This window comes from Loxodonta africana, chromosome 19 (genome assembly GCF_030014295.1).
Source record: "Loxodonta africana isolate mLoxAfr1 chromosome 19, mLoxAfr1.hap2, whole genome shotgun sequence".
Classification (NCBI taxonomy): domain Eukaryota; kingdom Metazoa; phylum Chordata; class Mammalia; order Proboscidea; family Elephantidae; genus Loxodonta; species Loxodonta africana.
This window is the reverse complement of record NC_087360.1, coordinates 7,180,267-7,201,403: the sequence shown is the minus strand read 5'-3', so window position 1 is coordinate 7,201,403 and position 21,137 is coordinate 7,180,267. Positions and strand designations below refer to the sequence as shown.

General features: G+C 56.5%; 3 protein-coding genes across 3 annotated transcripts in view; 2 read left to right on the top strand and 1 right to left on the bottom strand.

Moving 5' to 3' along the window:
- ABCB9 (ATP binding cassette subfamily B member 9) overlaps positions 1-6,102 on the bottom strand; it is a 28,749-nt gene extending 22,647 nt beyond the window's left edge. The window contains exons 1-2 of the mRNA XM_023539226.2: positions 6,020-6,102; positions 534-1,204 (exon numbers count right to left, since the gene is read on the bottom strand). Coding sequence (XP_023394994.1) covers positions 534-1,119 — 586 coding nt within the window. The 5' untranslated portion in view covers positions 1,120-1,204; positions 6,020-6,102. The remainder of the gene's footprint in view (positions 1-533; positions 1,205-6,019) is intronic.
- Positions 6,103-12,334: 6,232 nt separating this feature from the next.
- On the top strand, positions 12,335-17,525 carry OGFOD2 (2-oxoglutarate and iron dependent oxygenase domain containing 2). Its single transcript, XM_003420288.4, has 7 exons — positions 12,335-13,054; positions 13,442-13,498; positions 14,646-14,759; positions 14,860-14,959; positions 16,446-16,573; positions 16,816-17,073; positions 17,146-17,525. The coding sequence occupies exons 1-7, from the start codon at positions 12,923-12,925 to the stop codon at positions 17,407-17,409; spliced, it is 1,053 nt and encodes a 350-aa protein (XP_003420336.2). The 5' UTR covers positions 12,335-12,922; the 3' UTR covers positions 17,410-17,525.
- A 1,261-nt stretch (positions 17,526-18,786) lies between these two features.
- On the top strand, positions 18,787-21,117 carry ARL6IP4 (ADP ribosylation factor like GTPase 6 interacting protein 4). The gene is made up of 6 exons (XM_064272126.1): positions 18,787-18,891; positions 19,264-19,434; positions 19,825-20,112; positions 20,191-20,308; positions 20,677-20,746; positions 20,829-21,117. The coding sequence occupies exons 2-6, from the start codon at positions 19,275-19,277 to the stop codon at positions 20,883-20,885; spliced, it is 693 nt and encodes a 230-aa protein (XP_064128196.1). The 5' UTR covers positions 18,787-18,891; positions 19,264-19,274; the 3' UTR covers positions 20,886-21,117.
- The last annotated feature ends 20 nt before the right edge of the window (positions 21,118-21,137 follow it).

Below are 21,137 nucleotides of genomic sequence, written 5' to 3'. Positions count from 1 at the left end.
TAATTAACTTCTCTTAAAGCTATCCACTTGTGGTATTTCTGTTATAGCAACCTAGATGACTAAGACACTGTGTAAAGACACTAGGAAATGAGTAAAAGTGGTTTCCTACCTGCTTGGAGGTTTCCCGAAACTTTTCCTCTAGCTAGCCCTGGGCAAAAGAGCCCCGGTGGCACGACAGTTAAGTGTTGTGCTGCTAAACGAACAGTCAGTGATTCAAACCCACCAGCTGCTCCACAGGAGAAAAGACCTGGTGATCTGCTCCAGTAAAGATTACAGCCAAGAAAACCCTACTGGGCAGTTCTACCCTGTCACATGGGTTTGCTACGAGCTGGAATCCTCTCGGGAGCACACAACAACAAAGCTTGGGCAGCGAGGGTTCAGCGTATCCAGGGATAGAATTACGAGTGCAACTCCCAATGTTTCCCTCTGCATATCAGTTTGGCTTCTGAATCATGTAAGTAAAACGTTAAAAACATAAGAGGAAGGGAGCGGTGGTCCCGTCCACAGTAACTGATTTCCAGGCCCTCGCTTACCTAGAGCCGCCACGATGAGGAAGAAGGAGGCAGCCACAAGGAAGGCCATGTCGGGCTTGGTGTAGGACAGCAGCTTCTTCAGGGTGGCCCCAGATGCCTGCTCGGCCAAGCCCTCGGCCTCAGCCTCCGCACCTGCCGCTGGCTCCAGGGCCTCGGCATCCGGCCGCACCGTGGACAGCAGCCACCAGAGCAGGAAGGAGGTGACGAGCGAGACATAGGTCCACACGAAGAGGGCCCAGAAACACGGGTCCTGGATGGGCCTGCGCACCTCGGAGAAGAGCAGCAGCTTGACCATGGCGTAGATGCCCACACCGAAGCACACCAGGGTGATGACCGGCCACGAGGCCCGCAGCCGCTGGGGGCCCAGGGCGCTGTTCTTGGCCACGCCAAGGGTGGCCCCCAGCAGCAGGCAGCTGCGGTAGAGGCAGGCTGCCCAGAGGTCCAGCATGGAGTCAAAGATATTGAAGTCACGGATGTCCTCCAGCAGGCTGCGGTCCAGGTGGCTGAGGACGTAGATGGCTGTGGTCACACTGATGTCCACGCTCATGAAGGCCAGGGTGACTACCACCGCCTTCCACAGCCGCATCCTGCCGGCGGAGGATGGGCAGGCACCAAGGGGTGGGCTCTAGCTCAGTGGGGGCAGGGCCATCGTCTGTCGGGTAGGGCCAGACCTGTGGGGGCGGGAGCAAGCATCAGGGTAGGGGTATGGGCTGTGTGACTCTGAGCAAGTCGCTTGACATCTCTGAGTCTCAGTTTCCTCATCTGTGCAATGGCAATAATGACAGCACTGCTCACAATGGGGTGGTGAAGAGTCCATCCATTCCAGAAATATTGACTGAGCACCTGCTGTATGCCAGACTCTGTTCTTTGTGTTCGGTAATTAACAGTGAACAAGAATAACATAGATCCCTGCTGGTGTGGACTAATGTATTCCTGGTGGAGACAGACAATGAATAAGTAAACGATGCTGGCTAGTAAAAGACAAGTGCCACGGAGGAAAAAAGAGTGGAGTGAAGGAGATATGGGTGAGTGTAATTTTAGATAGAGGGCCAGTGAAGACCTCACTATGGAAGTAACACCCAAGCCAAGACTTGAGAGGCGAGCGAGCCCATTATGTGAATTCTCTGGGGGAAAAGCATTCCCAAAGCGTGGGACAGACAATGCCAGCTCCTTGAGGCAGAAGTGGGCCCCGTGTGTTTGAGGAAGGCGAGGGGGGCCCCACAAGGTCAGAGGTGAGGGAGCAGGGGACAGGTCGGTCGGACCTGGCAGTCATTGTAAGGATGGAGTTGAGGTAAACACAAGAGCTCAATAAGTGCTCACTGGCTTTATTACAACAACAACAACTACTGCTGCTGCTGCTTTCTCTGAGCCTGTTTCCTCACCTGTAAAACACCAGCACGAGGCTCGGTGAGGTAACATCTGTGAGGTTCTGGGCATGGTAGAGTAGTTGCTGCTAACTGTATATAGTGGGTGTATATAGTGGGTGTTCAGTAAATATTCATTTGCTTCTCTCCTCTCCAAACCAGGCCTCCCACGTCTGCAACCTCAAATAAACCTTGACCTTCCTAGACCAGGAGGAAAGTTGAATTGGGGGGTGGGGATGACTGCAGGCCCTCGGGCCCCCCAGGGACTTTGGTACCTGTTTAGAAGTTCCCAGAATCTTCTCTCAGTGCCTAGGCTGGCCTCCGCCTGCAGCCCTGGGTCTTGAGGTCTGCTTCATCCAAAGCTCCCCCACCCCACCACCCCTTAGGGCTTGTCTAGGGCCTAGGAGACCCTGAGACCCACAGGAACACTCCTGAGAGTGGGCCTGGCGTCCTGAGTTTGGGAGCAGGGCTTGTCCAGGGCAGGTTTGGGCCGGGCCAGGGTGTGTCCCTGAATACCACCTCCTTACTGAAGCCCAGCCCTTCCACCCCTGAAAACTTTGTTGTCCCATCTGGAAAATGGGCAAAGCTCTGGAGCTGCCAAGTGGAGGGGAGGGCATCGAGTGACAGGAGGGGTCACACAGTGATGACTGTGAAAAGGGCCCCTCCAGCACCTGAAAGCCCCACCGCACAGCTCCAGGGCCCCAACCAAGGGGACAGACCACATGATCTGGTGTGATCAAAACCCCATACAAACCCATGAGGCCCGTGTATCCGCATTCCCATTTTACCACTGGAGAAACTGAGGCACAGAGAGGCAAAATCACTGGCCCCAGATCATTCAGCCAAAAAAGGCTCAAGCCAGGACGTGAACCAGTGTCTGAAGGACCCCAGCACCTGACCTCTGCACTGTGGGCCTGGCACACAGCAGGCGCCTAGTAAGTACAAGCACACACTTGTATGATACAGCGGTGCCTATGAGGTGGGCACTGCACCATGTGCTAACACGTGGGGGCTTATTCCATCCTCACAACAGAGATCTGCACTGTCACCACCCCCACTAAGCAGGCAGAGAAACTGACGCACAGAGATGTTAATAAATTGCCCAAGATCGTGGGGAGCAGAGCTGGGATTGGAACCCAGAGCTACTGTGGCTCCAGAATCTGGACTCTTAACCACTGGGCTGTGATACCTTTCATATAAGAAGTGCTAATGGGGAGTGTTTGTTTAAGGAAAACGGAGTCCATATCAGAGGGGCTCAGGGAGGCAGCACAGGTGACAATGATGACGATGATGATGAAGATGACACGGGCCTGGCATTCTAAGCCACTCACAGGTATCAATCCTCACAAGAACCCAGTAAGGTAGGGTCTGTTGTCATCCCCATTTTACGGATGAGAAAACTGAGGCACGGAGAAGTTACAGGACCTTCCCCAGATCACATAGCTAGGAAGTACCATAGCTGGGATGTGAACCCAGGCTGTCGAGTTAAAAAATCTGTGCTTTCAACCCTAAAGTTTTAACCCTTCAAAATAACCTCTGTAGAGGTAGGCAAGACGGCTGACAACGCTGAGGAGGGGTCCAAGATGCAGAGAGAGTGAGGTGTGCCACAGCCTGGGCCCTGCCTTCACCCCAGGCCCCCAGGCCGACTCAGCCTGTCCAAGAGATGTGGCTACTTAGTCAGCAGCTGTCCCTCCCCAGGGGGAGTGGGGCTGTGTGGGACCAAGGGCAGGGAGGGGCGGGGAGGCTGGACACCCCCTGCCCGGGCTCCTGCTCCATCGTGGCCTCTGAGCTGCCGGTGCAGCGCCTGTCTGCTGCAATGCAGAGGCCTCAGGGAGTGAGTAGGGGAGCTCAAGTCAGAGCCTGGAGGGAAACACCTGGCCCAGTGCCACCCCAGGCCTCTGGGCCAAGCCACTGCCTCTGTCCTGGGTCCTGCCAACCACCTCAGCTGCTGTCTACCCCCTGGACAGCGCCAAGGATCCCCCCACTCCAAGAGTGCAGCTGAGGGTCAGAGGTGGGACAGGAGGCAGCCTAGAGGCTCGGCTGGTTCTGTCACCCCTGACTCCAAGTCCCTGGGGAAGTCCTTCCCCACGCCTCTCTACCCCGAATGGTATAACCCTGTTTTGTCAGCCACCTGCCCAGGCCACCCCAACAGTTTATCTTCAGTGGAATCAACAAATTTTGAACACCACCATCACAGATGATCTTAACCATGCTTTAGAGATGTGGAAACTAAGGCTCAAAAAGGTGGGGGGAGGGGGTGAGTCTTATCTAGGGCCACCCAGGGAGCTGGTGGCAGAGTAGGATAACACCTAGGTCACCCGTCCCCAAGTGTCGAGTCCTATTTCAGCCATGGAGTGGAACCCAACACAGGTCAGGTTACCCTCCTGGGCGGGGACAGGCCACTCGGTTACTTTTCAAGTTACCAAGCAGAAGGCGAAGGGAAGGAGACCACCTGCCAAGCCTGGGAGGCCAGGAAATGGGGGGCTTGGAGAAACATCCTGGCTTTCCATCTGCCCAACTCAGAGGACACAGTGGGCTGGGCCAGGTGGGCATGTGGGTGACATGTGTGGCCCAAGAGGCAGGGACAAGGTGGTGGCCACAGGCCAGAGCAGCCCAGCCCAGGGCCCAGCATGGCTCAGGGAGATGGTCAGCTCACCTTGACCTCAAATGCTAAGAGGCAGCACAGTATTAGCAAGTGAGCCCATCCCAACCGGGGGTCCTGAGAAAAACTTTTCCTCCCAGCAGAGGGGGGTGTCGGATGGGGCACCTCCAGTTGCAGAAAGGGAAAGTCTGGAACTGGCCCGGAGATAATGAACCACAATTATTATTACAACCATAACAGTTACTGTTTGTGGGGTGTTGCAAATGGCAGACAACAGGCTAATGCCTGAGACACCCATCTCAGTTAATCCTCACCACTACTTTGGGAGGTGCTCATCCCCATTTTACAGATGGGGAGGCCGAGGCTTGGAGAAACTAAATGACATGCAGAGAACGGAGGAGGGCGGGACTGGAACCTGGAACAACACTCTCTGGATGGGCCCTTGCCAAAGCTATTCAGAGACCCACAAGAAAAGGGTCTTGTAGGACCTGAGTGGCTGAAGCCCCCTCAGTTTACCCTCTCATCCTTCTCCTAGAGGCAAAAGTGCTTAGAAAGCTTACCCAACAGGGTGAGTTTTGTATCCTATCTCAAAGTGATAGGCACCCACTCCCCATCTACCCAATACTCAGCAGAGGGAGCCGAGACCAGTTCTGTGAGGGACTGTGCCTCAGGATTTTCAGAGGAAGGGACCAGGCTGGGGCCCCGGTTACCACCACCCTTGCTGAGCTCCACCTGGTCGGGGGGGGGTCTTCCCCAGCCCTGCCCCCACTCTGGGCCTCAGGAAGGCTGCTTCTGCTAACTCTAAGCTGCGCAGGAGAGGCAAGCTGGGGAGCGAACTTGGCCCTTCCTAGATTACTCTTCTAGCACGTGGCACCTGTCTCTCATCTTCAGGGATGGGGCAGAAGGAGCAGAATCCTGTCAGAGCATGTTAAAGGTAAGGACCGCTGGGCCTGGGGAGGGGCACCCTGTTTTAACAGAGGACCAGAAATAAGGCTTCCGGAGCTCCCTCAGAGCCCCCAGGCCCCTGTCCCTGGTGGATGAGTGGGGGCGCCAGCCCAATGGCCAGACCGGGAGACTGAGGGCAAGGGGTTTGTCAAGGTCGGCAGGCCTGACAGGCCACCCCGGCTCTGCCACTGCCGGGTGCTCCGAATCCCTGGGCAAGTCCCGCTGTGGGGGTTGGAGAATCCTCAGAAGACGGGCCAGCCCGATTCTGGGCACAGCTATCCCAGGATCCTCCCCCTAAACCCTCTCGTCCTTTTCCTGGGGGCAGAGGGGCCCGAGGGGTTAAAAAATGCAACATTGGCTCTGCGGGTGCCGAAAGGAAGCTGCAGTGCTGGAGGGCTGAGACCTGGGGCTGCGGAGGTGCGAGCCGGGAGGGCTTCGGGGCGGCTCCCACCTTCGAGGGAGATGCCTGCTCCCCGCGCCGGGCCAGGGGTATCCAGACGCCCCCCAGCGCGTCCCGGCTCGGTGCCTCGGCCTGGAACGAACCCGGGTCGGGGGTCCGGGCGCCGCGCCCTTACCTGTCACCTGGCCCCAGGTGAGCCGTGGTCAGGGAGATGCAGCGGGCTGGGGTCGTCAGGGGCGCAGGCTCCGCGTCGCTCATTGGAGACCGCGCCCGGCGTCGCGCTGCTGCGCTCCTTCCAGCCTCCCGCCCGCGTTGCGCCGCCGCAAGGTCGGAACGGAACCGGCGGGCCGAGGCCAGCTGACGGCCGGGGCGGGGCTCCGGGGCAGGGGCGGGCCCTGCGTGAGGCCGAGGGGCGGGGCTCCGGGCGGGGGCGGGACTCCGGGCGGGGGCGGGGCGGCCCTGCGGGAGGCCGAGGGGCGGGGCTCCAGGGGGAGGAGCCAGAGCTAGCCACCGCCCACCCCGCGGCAAACGGCGCCCCCATTGGCCAGCCAGGCCCTCACCGCTCTGCCGACTCCCCTCGCTTTCCAACTCAGGCCTCAGACCTGTCCTGAAAAGGCCTCACCTGTCAAGACCCTGCTCTTTAAGGAGCTTTTCCCCTGGAGGTACAGCCTGCCAGCCCCGGAGGGTGGTGGCTGTGATTCCCACCCACCCATCCAACAACTGTCTACTGAGCGCGCCTATTATATGCCAGGCACCACCGTTCTAAGCATTTCAGATCCAATAAAACCAAGATCCCTGCCCTTCACGGGCCGGGCCGACATTCTAGGAAGGGACCCAGGCACTAAGCAGATATGTAAATTGTCCACGTCAAAGGGGATACAATTTTTGGAGAAAAACAGAGCAAGATACTGGGCTTGGGCGGGGGGGGGGAGGGGGCAACAATATATGCTGAGCATTTGCTACTTGCCAGGTGCTGGGTGCTAGGAATACGACTGAGAAGACCCGGGAAGGCCTCTCTGAGGAGCAGCGGGAGGCAACTGCAGGGTCGAAGGCTGTTTGAGAAACAGAAAGGGGTCAGTGTGGACCCGACCATGGGAGGCGCAGAGGGAAGTGGGGCCCAGGCCCAGAGCGGTGGCAGGTGAAGGAAGTCAGGGTTACAGTGCTCTCTTTTGGGTCCAGTGGGGATTTCTCCTACAGACAGACTCCAGCAAGGGAGCAAAGATGTTCGTCTGAAATAGTTACTATAGCAGGAAAAGTCTGGAAATAACCGAAATGCCCTTCCATGGGGAGCTGGCCAAATAACTACAGAGCACCTGGTTCAACGGAATACTCTGTAGCTAAAAAAGAAATGGTAAGTAAGAGACACAAAAGTTATATAAGGTACGTAATGACCTCCTAAACGTATTGAGAAAAACAAGGGACAGGATAATGTTGAAGCATGTCACTGTTTGTGCAAAAGCAAAGACAAATAACTGTCCTTGAAAAGATCTTGGGTGGGTGATCCAAACACCTGGAGGGCCTCAGAAATGGCTTTTCTATTTTTGTTGTGTGACCTTGGGTGGGTGACTTTGCCTTTCTGAGCCTATTTTTCTCTTTAGTAGGATATTAAAGATACCGACTGCATCAGGGTGCTTCGGCGAGGGACTGTGACGAGGCTAGTAAGAGTGGCCCCTGGTATGTGGTAAGTGTTCAGTAAACAGGAATTTGGATTATTTGTAGGACAGATGGGCTGACTCTGGCTGGCTGGTGGTCTTCTGGGAAGCCTTCTCACACCATATCCACTCAAGCTGGGGGAGCTGACTTCTCATCCTTCCACAGCCTGTTTCCATCCAGCCCTGACTGCACTGCCTTGCACTTATCTGTGAAAACGTCTCTCTGCCCATCGGGCCTGAGGGCTTTGCAAGGGTGAAGACCTATGTCCTATGCATTTTTTAAAATCAAGATGTCACTCACATACAGGGGTGGATATCCAAAATGTAGACAAGGTAAGCATGGTGCTTACATTGCTTACTAGATCATCTGTAGTGAACAATTTCACAATTTTCACCACATCAAAGATTCTGCTTCAGTCAAAGATTAGACTGGACTATAAGACATAAAATGATACTTATGAAGAGTGTGCTTCTTAGTTCAAGTAAATACATGAGACTAAATGGGCAGCTCCTGTCCAGAAGCAAGAAGGCAGAAAGGGACAGGAGCTGGTTGAATGGACACGGGAAATCTGGGGTGGAAAGGGGGAGTGTGCTGTCACATTATAGGGACAGCAACTACGGTCACATAACAATATGTGCATAAATTTTTGTATGAGAAACTAACTTGCACTGTAAACTTTCACTTAAAGCACAATAAAAAATACTGAAGAAAAAAAAAAGATTCCGCTTCTGAGTATGGCTGGCGTCTGTCTCTCTCCCAACCCCACCACGCCTTCCTACAGAATCAAAGCCTCTTTTCAAATTTACAGTCCCTGACCCAGATGGATTATCAAGTGGGCAAGGTAAACATGGGCTTACTTGTGCTTACTTCCCAATCTGTAGTGACCAACTCCACATTTAGTAAGCATATGTAAGCCTGTGCTTACGTTGCTTACTGGCTAATCTACCCTGCTCACATATCATTAAATTCACCATTTGAAAGTGTATAGTCCAGTGGTTTTTGTACATTCACAAAGCTGCCGACCATCGCCACTATCTAACTCCAGAAAGTTTTCATCACCCCAAAAGGAAACCCTGTGCCCACAAGCAATCACTCCTCAGTCCTCTCTCCCTAGCCTTGGGCAACTATTGACCTGCTTTCAGTCTCTATGGACTTGGCTCTCCCGGACATTTCATACAAATATAATCATACACTCTGTGGCCTTCTGCATCTGGCTTCTTTCACTCAGCATCATGTTTTCCAGGTTCGTCCATGGTGTCGCATGGGTCAGAACTTCATTCCTTTTTATGACTGACTAATGTTCCATTGTAGGGACAGACCACATTTTGTTTACCATTCATCAGTTGATGGACATTGTGGGTTATTTCCACTGTTTGGCTATTACGAACACAGGCACACACACCACTCTGGAGTCAAACAGATGATGTTCTTATTCTAGTTCTGTTACTCACTAGGTATATGACCCTAAATAGGCCCCTGCACCTCACTGAGCCTACGTCTCCTCCTCTGTAAATTGGGGATGATAGTACCTGAGGTGATCAACAGACTCTCACAGTGCTTACTCTTAATACTCCTCTTGCCGCTGTTCCCTTTGATGACTAGGCCCAGGCTGGGGCAGGCTGGGGGCCGGGACACTGTCTCCAAGGAGTGAGGGGGGCACAGGGAGGGCCAGTCTAAACTCATAGGTTTGCAAGCGCTGCAGAGTGAGAAATCCAAGCAGGTGAGCTGGTGGTGGGGGCACATGCCACACTTGTGTGGTGCCTGACTGGGGAGCCAGACCTGCCCTGGGCCACGTGGGGAAAAAGGCAGTTACAACGGTAATGAACTCTGAGCTGGGGAAATGGATCCTTTCCTGAGAGCAGGGCCCCCCACTATTGCTGGGCAATCGAGATGCCCAGTAAAACTTTAAACACCTTCTCTGACCGGGCAGCTCTGGGCTGGGGCTAGGACCTTGAGAGTGAAGCTCTCAGGCTGGACTCCAAGGGCCCTGAGGCCCAGTGCCTTCCCATCTGAAGAGGGGAGGGGTGCTGATGGAGGCCTGGCTGAGCCTTTCAGAACAACCCAGCAGAGTCTGACGGGCTCAATTCTAGACTTCGCCACCTACGAGCTGTGTGACCTTGGGCAGGTCATGCAACTGCTCTGCCCTCAGTTTCCTCATCTGTAAGATGGGGCTAGTTCCTACCATATAGGGTACGTTGTGAGGATTGGACAGTTTCCCTTTGCATGTAGTGTCAAACCCCAAATGGTAACCATGGCCTGTTGGGCCCACTGACTTGGCTTCAGAAACCTGACCTCATTTCCTGTGACTCTCCTGTTGGTGCTCTTTGTTCTCCAAGCACGCCTAGCTCATTCCTGCCTCAGGGCCTTTGAACTTCAGTCCCCTCCCGCCCCGCCCCGCCAGGAACACCTTCCTGCTAGACTTGCCTCAGCAGTTAGATCTCAGTTCAAATGTCACCTCCCAGGGACACCTACTCTGGCCACCCTGTCAAAAGCAACCACCTCCAGGTGCCCTCCCTCTTGTCACCCAGTTTGTCTGCTCAGCACTTACAGGTGGAGGAAAATCACCTGATTGTATACCATTTCCCTACAAACTCCTGTCTTCCGCAGTGGATTAAGAGCTTCAGAAAGAAGGGGACTTGTCTGTCCCTCAAAACACACTTCCACACACTCACGTGCATACCTCGAGTATACACCTCACACACTCAGATACACACGTGTGCACACACTCAGGAGGGTCTCAGTGCTCCTGCCTGGCTGGTGGGTGTAGGCTTTGCCCAGGGAACAGCCCCCCATGGTGTGAGAAGGGGCAGGAAAACTCTGCTGGCCCGAGTCTTGGAGCAGCTGGGGAGGGCGGCCTGGCACCATATCCTAGGATGTCAGGGTCTCCCGTCTTCCTCCTGAGGCCCTGAGGCTCCCGTGAGAGCAGGGGGTTGGCCTTCGAGCTCAGCTAGACATAGAGAAAAAAAGTACCAGGGGCTGTGGTATGTGTGAGCGTATGTGGGACGTGTGGAGGTCTGGGTGAGTGTGAGCGTGTGAAGGTTTGAGTGTGCAGCTGTGACTCTGTGGAACATATGAGTGTGTATGAGTGAGGGTGTGAGCTGAGGTGTGTGCATACGTGTTACACTGTGTGAGCATGTAAGAGGTGTGAGTACATGCGTATGCACACGTGTGTCAGTAGGTGTGCGCTTACAACTAGAATGTGTTTGAGTGAGTGAATGTAAGAACGTGTACTTTGGGGGGGAAGGAATGTAGTCATCGAGAACATGCTCACAAGCACAAAGAGAAAAAGCCAAGCCCCTCATAATCCCCCACTCAGAGAACCCCTGTCCTGATTAACAAGGAGGCTCTGTAGGGCTCAGACACGATATTCATCCCTCGCTGCACTCTGAAGCCTCAGTTTCCCCTCCTGTAATATGGCGACACGAGTACCTAGCTCAAAGGTTTGATGTGGGGATGAAGGGAGATCAGGTGGGTGCTAGACCTGTTAATGCAGGCCTAAGAGACCTCCAGCAGAAAGAAGGTACAGTGGACCAGTGACATTATTTGTGGTCATCTGCCTATACCTGTCAATCTGTTGTACTGTGGTGGGTTGTGTGATGCTGTGATGCTGGGAGCTATGCCACCAATATGTCAAATACCAGCAGGTCCCCTGTGGCGGACAGGTTTCAGCAGAGCTTCCAGACTAACACAGACTAAGAAAAAAGGCCCTGGTGGTCTACTTCTGAAAATCAGCTAATGAAAACCCTATGGATCACAACAAAACATTGTCCGATATAGTGCTGGAAGATGAGCCTCCTAGGTTTGAAGGACTCAAAACACCCAGTAACCGCAACAATAGACTTGTACATACCAACGTGGCACAGGACCGGGCCAACAGTTTTATTCTGTTGTACATGGGGTTGCCATGAGAGAGAGCCGACTTGGTGGCAACCAGGGCTCCAAACTGGTTCACTCACAGCTGATGAAGCAAAACCAGAACAGACCCAAATTCTTAAAAGTTGGGTGATTCAGAACCATAACTGGAATGAGAAAAATTATCAGTCAAAGCCCTAGAATGGAAGACTCAGAAGAGGTTAGGGGCAGTGAGCCCTTTCAGGAGCCTGACGCATGAGAATGGATTATTGCCAGGACTGTGGAGAGAGACAGACATTCGAAGCCTCAGTTGGCTGCCATCTCTGAGCAGGGCACCATTGTTTGGCCTCTGCACAAAATCCAACAGGCAAGAGGTCTGGTTGCTGTATAACGCGTACCCTGTACTCGTTTTCCAAGAGGGGGGTTAAGTTTCTAGCAGGGCTTTGACCAGTAATTTTTCCCATTCTGGTTATGGTTCTGGCCCACCCCAATTTTAATAATTCAAGTCTGTTCCGGTGTCGCTTCCTTAGACATTACTGGACTGCGGAGAACCAATTTGAAGCCCTGCTGGCAACTAACAAAAACAAAGCTTATCTAGGGTAAGGGCTCGACTCTTGAAGTCCCGAGAGTCTTCCTCCCCTCACGCCCACGCTGCGCTGAGCCATGACAAGAACTCTAGAGCCAGGGGTCAGTCCCAGGGAACACGACCACCTGCCCCACTTGGAGCCGCAGTTTTCCCATCTGAGGACTGGGGCTGCCGTCCGAGCTTCCTTACAGAGCTTTGTAGACCTCGGCGTGGGTGATGCACAGCCGACAATGATGGGAACCCGGAAACAAGGCACTGTGCATAACTGTGGGGCTTCCTGAAGTCCTGACATACTTGGCAGCGCTGACCTTAAACCCCAACCGGGCGCGGGGCGTGGCCGCCGGCTGACCACGCCGCATCCCCGCCCCCCGCACAACTGGCCCCGCCCACACCGCCGGAAGTCACCCTGGACGGAACGTTTTCGCAGAGACGCTCGCCGGGGCTGTCTGCGAAGATGCTGGAGAAATGGTGGCGGAAGCCCCCGGAATATCGGGCAGGGACCCGGGGTAAATGCTGAACCCACGTTCAGACGCACACAACTGGAGCGCTTACAGCAGCGGGAGGGAGCGAGGTCGGACGCCCCAGGCTCCTGGCCTCCCTTCTCGTGAGATCCGTCGATTCTTCCGAAGCTGAGGGAGGCGACATCCCAGTAAAAGGCCTCGGAGTCCCCAGTCCCTACCTCTCCACGTCCTGTGAACGGGACTCAGTCTACCTGTCTGTAAAGTGGAGCGCTTCATCCCCGCCCCGCGGATGGGGAAACTGTAAGGCAGAACGAGAGGGTCGCGTGCTCTCGGCCGAGGCCGGCGGCCCCACCGCGGCCTGGGAGGACCCTTTCCAGCGCAGACCGTTTTCGGAGGCGCTTCTTGGTTCTTTCGTGCACTCGAGAATTTAAAACGGACCCTTGGCCGCGGCGGGGAGGGGGGGTGTTGGGGGCGTGTGCGGAAGTGGCCCTACGGAATCCGGCAGGGCCACGCGCGGCGCGTCACCATGGCGACGGCTGGGGCCCCGCGGCGCTTCTGCCGCTGCGCCTGTTTCTGCTCCGAGAACTTGTACGTGGCGCGCTACGGGCTGCACGTGCGCTTCCGGGGCGAGCAGCAGCTGCTCCGGGACTACGGCCCGGTGAGTGGCCGCTCCTGTCCCTCCCGAGGAGTCCCCGTCAGCCCCAAAGGGTACTAGGTCCCCAAAGGTGCTTGCTTTGCCCACGCACGTGCTCAGATATAACAAGGATAGCTAGTAAGAGTGTCTCCCTGCGGATGTTGGGGGAAAAAGAACGTAAGTGGTAGCACAGGACCTGGCTCATAGCGCTGTGTCAGCACTGTTATTAAGAGCAGGTGGCAACCCTGCCCTGGGCTGAATGAGGGTCGTCTCATTCGTCCGCATAGGATCCTGGAAGGTCGGGGCTTGCTTTCATTATCCCGATTTTGAGGAGGGGAAATAGGCTCAACGTCACAGGCTCAGTGGAAGTTTAAAGTCTACCCCCATACTCACTGGCCTTTCCGCTGCCAGATCCTGCGCGACAGAGGCTGCGTCAGCCCCAAGGACTTCCAACAGCTGTTAGCAGAGGTAACGCCCCCACTTCCACCTCGACACACCCAGCCCGGCCTTTCCTTCTTAGATTTCTGTCAGCAGTCCGAAGGTCCCTGGGTCAGGTCTGTCAGTCCCTGATCCCTGAAGGCCTCTTACACCCTCCTCCTCCCGCCCCCTGGTGGTGCAATGGTTAAGCACTGGGCTGCTGACCCAAAGGTTGGCGTTTGCACCCACTCTTCAGCTCCAAGGGAGAAAAGCCTTGGCGATCTGCTCCCGCAAAGATTACCTGTTGCTATCGAGTTTATTCAGACTCATAGTGACCCTACAGGACAGAGCAGAACTGCCCCATAGGGTTTCCAAAGCTGTCTTTACAGAAGCAGATTGCCACATCTTTGTCCTGAGGAGCACTTGCTGGGTCCCAGCCCCCAACCTTTTGGTTAGAAGCCGAATGCTGAACCACTGCACCACTAGGGATCCTCGCATAAAAATTACAGCCTAAGAAATCTTATGGGGCAGTTCTACTCTGTCACATGAGGTTTTCCTGAATTGCAATCAACCTGATGGCACCTAACCGCCCCCGCCCCCACATTCCCCCCTGCAGCCCACTCCTCCTCGTTCTGAGTCCTGGTACTAGAAGAGAGGAAATGGGAAATGCCGAGTTGTCCATGTCATGCACATGATCTTGTTAACAGCCCTGGGGTACAGGTGCCACTGTCGCAGCCATTTTGGGAGGAACTGAGGCTCAGAGAAGGGGAATCAGTCACTTGTTCAGGCTTCACAGCAGGTGGAGCTGAGATTCCAACCAGGCTGCTGGGCTCTTGGGCTCTTCTACCTCTCTGCTTACTTGGGGGTTGGTGGTGGCAGCTTCCCAGGAGGGCCCTCTGCAGCCTCCGGGTTTTGGCCAAGACTCTGTTTCCTCCCTGAGTGGGCTGAGTTGCCTGGGGTGCATGGAGGGGTACTCAATCCCCAGCCAGGCTAAGGCAGGTGCAGCCCAAACTGGGACGACCCCCTTCTAGAGGAAGTCCCCTTCAACTAACAACTTGGTACCTGAAATCAGCCCTGTGGATACAGGAGTGTTGGGTGACGTGGCACCAGCTCTCCTGGGCCGCAGTTTCCTTATCTGTTCAATGGCCTGGGGTGAATGGAGGCCCCACCCAGGTGACAGGGCCCTGTGCCCTGGCAGCTTGAGCAGGAGGTGGAGCGGCGGCGACAGCTGGGGCAGGACTCGGCAGCCAGGAAAGCCCTCATTGCCAGCTCGTACCGCCCGGCGCGGCCCGACATCTACACTTTGCTGCAGGTACCAGGCAGGGAGCTAGGGTGGGCTCCCAAAAGGAGGTGGCAGAGGCATCCAGGCCTGGGAGGCCGCCTGTCCCACAACCGGTGCAATCTGCCTCCAGGATGCGGCTCTGGCCCCGGAGTTCCTGGCCGCGGCTGAGTACAGCGCATCTCCAGGTGCAGACCTCAAGGGCCTTCTCCAGCGGCTGGAGACGCTGTCAGGTGAGGTGGTGCCTTGGCTCCGAGGCCTGGCAGGACTGGGGGCAGCGGCCTGTGATATCAGGGTGTGGGAAACTGGGGTCCCTGTACCCACTCTGCCCCAAAAAGTCAACCAGTGGGAGCCAGAAGGGCTGGTAAAGCAGAGCACCCTGTGCTGGAGGCAAGCACGAACGCATTGATCCTCTCCAGGACTGGTGCAGTGCTTGTGGCAGGTACAAGACAGCCGCCCATTCACGTAGAGTGACTGCAGAGTGTAAGGAACTGTAGACACAGGTTCGGGCAGGTAGAGGGATCAGAGATCCCCTCCACCTGCCCTTGCCTGCTGCTCCCCAGGCTCTTCCCCACTCCAGGTTCACCTTGTCAGCACTGGAAAGTTTCTGAACTTCTCTGGCTCGGTTTCCCTATTTGTAACTCAGGACCCCAAAATCAAACCCATTGCTGTGAAGTCTGTTCCGACTCATACTGCTCCATAGGGTTTCCAAGGAATGGCTAGTGGATTCGATCTGCCGATCTTTTGGTTAGTACCCAAAGGCTTAATCACTGCGCCACCAGGGCTCCTCTGTAACTATAAGACCACCCAAGTCTGAACGTGTGTTGTGATGATTAACGAAGTTAACATATACAGAGGATACGGTCCAGGGCCTGGTGTACCCACAGGAAGTGTTCAGCAAGTGTTTCTACTTTTACTATCGGTAGTATTCTAGGTCTGGGGGATACTGCGGGGAGAAAGATGTTCTACTGAAGGACTCAGGGTGCAGCAAAACACCCCCCAGCCTGGGGTACCCCCTTCTTGCCATCTACAATCTGAGCTGTGGGGCTGAGGCTGGGCTATGTGAGGGGGTCACATGCCCTCCATCCTTGGGTGGACATTTGTGGGTGTACCAAGAAATGTTTGCATTGCCCTTCTCAGCTGGCCTCTCCCCACGTGGCCCAGGAGGAAAGGGCAGTCCCTCCCAGGCCTTCCCGTGTGGTAACAGAGGCCTTAAAGGACGTTGCTGAGTTGGGGGACAGACAGGCGGCTCATCGGGGGCAGGGGGGGCAGAGAGCCTGGGCTGGTTCTGGGTTCCACTTGGCTCCACTGCCAACCTCTGCATGTCCCTGTGCTGGTCCCTTCCCCTCCCTGAGCCTGGGGACTTAAATCTGAGCTCTGTTGCTGGCAGGTCAGGAGGCTGGGAAGTGGGCCCCCGTGGGCTCTTGTGGAGCCCAGGGATAAGGAAGGGCACAGCGACAGGCCCCTGACAGCTGAGTCTGGGTCCATGCTGAACGCTCCAAAAATGCTGGTTAACTTAATCATCCCAACAACCTGAGAGATGAGGGTCCGCACCACCCCTATTCTGCACACAAGGGAACTGAGGCTTCGGAAGTGAACAGACACGCCCAGGGTCACACAGCTCAGGAGCGGATGGAAACACAGGCCGTTCCAACCCCACACCAGAGCTCCCCACCTCCCTGCCCCTGCCCAGCCAGCTGATTGTCCGTCCCCCCACAGAGGAGAAGCGGATCTACCGGGTGCCAGTGTTCACGGCGTCCTTCTGCCAGGCTCTGCTGGAGGAGCTGGAGCACTTTGAGCAGTCGGACCTGCCCAAGGGAAGACCCAACACCATGAACAACTACGGGGTGGGTGAGGCCTGGCCCGGTGGGCCTGGGGGTCCAGGTCTGTATACTGCAGACCAGCTGCGGGACCCTCTCAGTCCTTGGTGTCCCCATCTGTGAAATGAGATAATGGTAGGATTAGTGTGAAATTGAAAGACTTGATGTATACACTCAGCAGCATCTTTGGGACATAGTAAGGGATTTCCCAGTCACACAGGGCGAAGTCCCCAGCCTCCTTGCCAACCCCAGGGGTCCCTCCCCACCAGGTGCTTCTCCACGAGCTAGGTCTGGATGAGCCGCTGGTGACACCACTGCGGGAGCACTTCCTGCAGCCGCTCATGGCCCTGCTGTATCCAGAGTACAGTGGGGGCCCACTTGACAGCCACCGTGCCTTCGTGGTCAAGTACGCACCAGGCCAAGACCGAGAGCTGGGCTGCCACTACGACAACGCCGAGCTCACCCTCAACGTGGCCCTGGGCAAGGCCTTCACAGGGGGCGCCCTGTACTTCGGGGGCCTCTTTCAGGTGAGAGGGTGTGGCCAGGGGGCAGGGCCTGGGCTGCCGTGAGCGCCCAGGCCTGAGCCTTGCTGTCTCCAGGCGCCTGCAGCCCTGATGGAGCCCCTGGAAGTGGAACACGTGGTGGGCCAGGGTATCCTGCACCGGGGCGGCCAGCTGCACGGGGCCCGGCCCCTGGGCACAGGCGAGCGCTGGAACCTTGTTGTGTGGCTGCGGGCCTCTGCTGTGCGCAACCGCCTCTGCCCCATGTGCTGCCGTGAGCCCGACCTGGTGGATGACGAAGGCTTTGGTGATGGCTTCACTCGCGAGGAGCCCACCACCGTGGATGTATGCGTGCTGACTTGAGTCTGGTTTGGTCCAGCGAGTCGGGCTTGGTATGGCTGGCAGTGGCTCTGCCCCCTTGGGCTGGGAAGACCAAAATAAACTCTCTGCAGCCCATGGCACTGGGTTTCACAAGAGAAGCAGGCTTCTGGGTCATTCATTCAGTAGATGGGCTCTTAGATGGAGCCTGAGATGGAAGGTGTTTCCTGACAGAGAGGAGAGAGTAGGGAAAGGGGCTAGGCCAAGGTGTGGTTTCCATGCAGTCTGGCCTTGGCCTGATCCTGAGGGGAGCTCTGGAGTATGACCAGGACCACAGTCTCCCCCTGAGGCAAGGGGGCCTCTTTTGCACCCCTAGTATCAGTTATTGACTATGAGAGGGGGAAGTCAGTAATCTCTCAGACATTCATGTCCAGAGCAAGATGGCTCCCAACGGCCAAGGACGCCTCCAGAGGAGAGTGCCGTGGACACCAAAGCCACGATGTGTGTGTGCTTGCATCAGTAGCATTTACTAGATGATTATTGAGAGCTTATTATAGAGGAGCTAAGAGCAGGGACTGCCAGGGTTCAAGTCCTCGTTCTGCCACTTCCAGCTGTGTGACTCTGGGTAAGCCACTTAATCTTTTTGTGCCTTAGTTTCTTTCTCTGGAAGGTACCTGTCTTCTAGAGCTGTTGTGAGTGTCACACAAACTGACCTTTGTAAAGTGCACCTGAACAGTTTTCTGCATTTGCTGCCGTCATTATTATTATTGAAGAGTTTGCAACATGGTCGTCCCAACACTGGATGAGGCCCACAGCTGTTTTCTCCTGTATTTCTGGCTTCCTTGGGAATAGTGGAAGATCTAAAAACACCAGCCCACACGGCACAGATCAGCTGGAGCCCAGTTTCAGCTGCCCTGTGGTCCACTCCTTCACACTGGTTCCCCCCTCATTTATTGTCATGCTCTCTCTGGCCCTTGTAGACATTTGATTTTGTGACCCCTGTGTTACAGGAGGTGGGGTGGAGACACAGGAATGACAAGGGAGTCCCAGCCCCGGAGCCCGCAGTCTGATGGGGTGGACAGGTCCGCCGACCACGCAGGGAGGAAAGCGGAGCGCAATAGGGTGCCCTTCTTCCCTGGGGCACCAGGAGACGGGGTGCTGAGGGTGCGCGACAGAAGGGGGTCCAGCGAGGGCAAAGACAGAGGTGAATGGGCGCGAGAGCGCGGCCTCCTCTCTGCAGGAAACTGCGCGAGCAGGCGCGGGCACAGCCTCGCAGCGCTGGAGGCGGGATCCTGGGTCCTCTGCTCTTCTTGGCGGGAGGCGGCCGCGCCAGACTCGTTTCTTGGGCTACCTCGCAGGCGGAACCTGCAGCGTCGGAACTAAAGATGGCAGGGCGTGGCTTCCCCGCCGGGCCACCTCCCGACTGGACCGTCTTCCGGCCCTGGGCCGGAAACCAGCTCGCTGCCGCTTCCTCACACGAAGGCGGGGTGTGGGGCTGGCTGTCGGGCCCAATGGGCGGCTGAGTTGGTAACGGAGTAGCCCCGGGAACTCTCCCCAAGGCCGCGAGGCTGCGGAAGGCGCGGGGGTGGAGGACAGGATCGCACGAATTAGAACTAAACACTCCTCATCTCGCGGCGGAGGGTCGCCGCCGGCTCCCAGGGCGCCAGTAGTGTGCGCAGGCGCGGAGCCTCCGGGTGGGGGCGCGTTCTTAAAGGGGCAGCACCCAAGGGGCGGGAGGCGGGCGGAGAACCCGGGGTCTCCAAGGGTGGGATGGGTGGGGGCCGCGCGGTTGCCGCGATCCCCGGCCCGGGGCGGTGAAGAGCCCAGGGAGGGGTGCTGGGCGCCCGAGTAGAGCTGCTCTCGGAGCCTCAGATCACGCACGTCGGTCCGCATCTCCAGCACGAGGCGCTATGGCTCACGTCGGCTCTCGCAAGCGCTCGAGGAGTCGGAGCAGGTCCCGGGGGCGAGGGGCGGAAAAAAGAAGGCAGAAGCGCAGCAAGGACTCCCCGAGGAGCTGCTCGGCCTCTAGATCCCAAGGCCGCAAGGCCAGCACCGCCCCCGGGGCCGAGGGTGAGGACCGGAGGGGCTGGAATGGGGCTTGCAGTCGCTTCACCGGAGAGAGTTGTAGGTAGCTGGGCCGGCTTCCCGGGACTGGCTGTGTTGAAAGTGGCTGTCAGCAGTAGGTGGGGGCATAAAGAGAAGAATGTGGGTTGAAGAGAGCCTGTAACTAGGCCTTCTGTGCAGCTGGGCCAGAGGTGTGGGTGTTGGCTGCCTGCTCCTGGGCAGACAGTGACCTCTTAGAACCCAGAGGGTGCCTCTGATCCCTGCTCTGCAAAGCCTTGCCAGGCAGGTGTCAGCCCCAGGTAGTCCGCCAGAGCCTGCCACAGGCCAGAGCCAGGGGATGAAGGTTTCCTTCTTCCCTTCCTGGCCTCCCAGCTTCACCTTCTCCCTGCATCACAGAGAGAAGCAAGCACAAGGCCCGGAGGAAACCACGATCCAGCTCCTCCTCCTCTTCTTCCAGTTCTTCTAGCTCCTCTTCCTCCTCCTCGTCCTCCTCCTCTTCCTCCAGCGATGGCCGGAAGAAGCGACGGAAGCACAAAGACAAGAAGAGGAAAAAGAAAAAGAGAAGGAAGAAGAAACTGAAAAAGAAAAACAAAGAGAAGGCTAAGGTGCAGCAGGCTGAAGCCCTGCCCGGACCCTCGTTGGACCAGTGGCACCGAGCAGCTGCAGAGGAAGAGGATGGCCCAGGTACCTTGCTGCACTGAAATGAGGGAGGGGTCCCTTCCTGAGGCCTGCCTGCCACCTCCCTGCCATCTCCCCTTGCAGTCCTGACGGATGAGCAGAAGTCCCGTATCCAAGCCATGAAGCCCATGACCAAGGAGGAGTGGGATGCCCGGCAGAGTGTCATCCGCAAGGTTGTGGACCCTGAGACGGGACGCACCAGGTGGGGATTGCTGGGTGCAGCCTGATCCGCGGTTGCTGCCTCTGGGAGTGTTGGCCTGAGACGTAGAGTTCAGGAGGAGGGGCTGTGATTGCTGTTGAAGGTCCATGTTAGTGCCGTACTCTGCACTGCCCAGAATAGGCAGTTGCCTGGAAGAACCTCAAGGAAGCTCTTAAAAGAGCCCTTGTCAGCCAGACTGTCAGCAGAGAATTGGCCAGGCCGAGCTTTTTTCTGCTGCCTCTATTTTCCTCCCAAGTGTGGGCAGGAGAGAGGGTTGGGAATGCCCAGGCTCTGCCTGCTCGAGGTTGGTGGGACCCCTCTGCTGCCCTGGCATTCGAGGCTTGGGGACCCTACTCCTTCCTGCCCTCCAGGCTCATTAAGGGAGACGGCGAGGTCTTGGAGGAAATCGTAACCAAAGAGCGACACAGAGAGATCAACAAGGTTGGTATCACTCCTTTGCCCCATCACCCACATCAGCTTCGTTTTTCATGTCTTTCTTCCTGCCCATGTGCTTCTTCCCCAGCAAGCCACCCGAGGGGATGGTCTGGCTTTCCAGATGCGAGCCGGGCTGCTGCCATGAGGGCCCCGGCTGGCCAAGGCCTGGGATAGTGTTGGTGGCAGGGCCCGGAGGCAAGCCGCAGGGTGGCTGGCAGGCCACCTAGTGGGTGCCATTTGCCTTCTCTTCTGTGGATTGGTCTCTGGCCTGGCCCAGCCTCCTCTCCAGTGCAGGGGTCACTGGCCTCATGAGCACCTCTCCCGTAACTCCTGAAAAAGCTCCAGTTTCCAGATAATAAACTTGCTTTGCTTGTGGATTTCCTGCTCTCTTGCTTTT

What these genes read in the sequence shown, in the direction of transcription:
- OGFOD2 (XM_003420288.4), top strand. Translation starts at nt 12,923, where the DNA reads ATGGCGACGGCTGGGGCCCCGCGGCGCTTCTGCCGCTGCGCCTGTTTC. An exon ending in ACACCATGAACAACTACGGG is followed by an intron (nt 16,574 to 16,815) that starts GTGGGTGAGGCC and finishes CCTCCCCACCAG; the next exon opens with GTGCTTCTCCACGAGCTAGG. An exon ending in ACTTCGGGGGCCTCTTTCAG is followed by an intron (nt 17,074 to 17,145) that starts GTGAGAGGGTGT and finishes TGCTGTCTCCAG; the next exon opens with GCGCCTGCAGCCCTGATGGA.
- ARL6IP4 (XM_064272126.1), top strand. Translation starts at nt 19,275, where the DNA reads ATGGCTCACGTCGGCTCTCGCAAGCGCTCGAGGAGTCGGAGCAGGTCC. An exon ending in CACCGCCCCCGGGGCCGAGG is followed by an intron (nt 19,435 to 19,824) that starts GTGAGGACCGGA and finishes CCTGCATCACAG; the next exon opens with AGAGAAGCAAGCACAAGGCC. An exon ending in CCTGAGACGGGACGCACCAG is followed by an intron (nt 20,309 to 20,676) that starts GTGGGGATTGCT and finishes CCTGCCCTCCAG; the next exon opens with GCTCATTAAGGGAGACGGCG.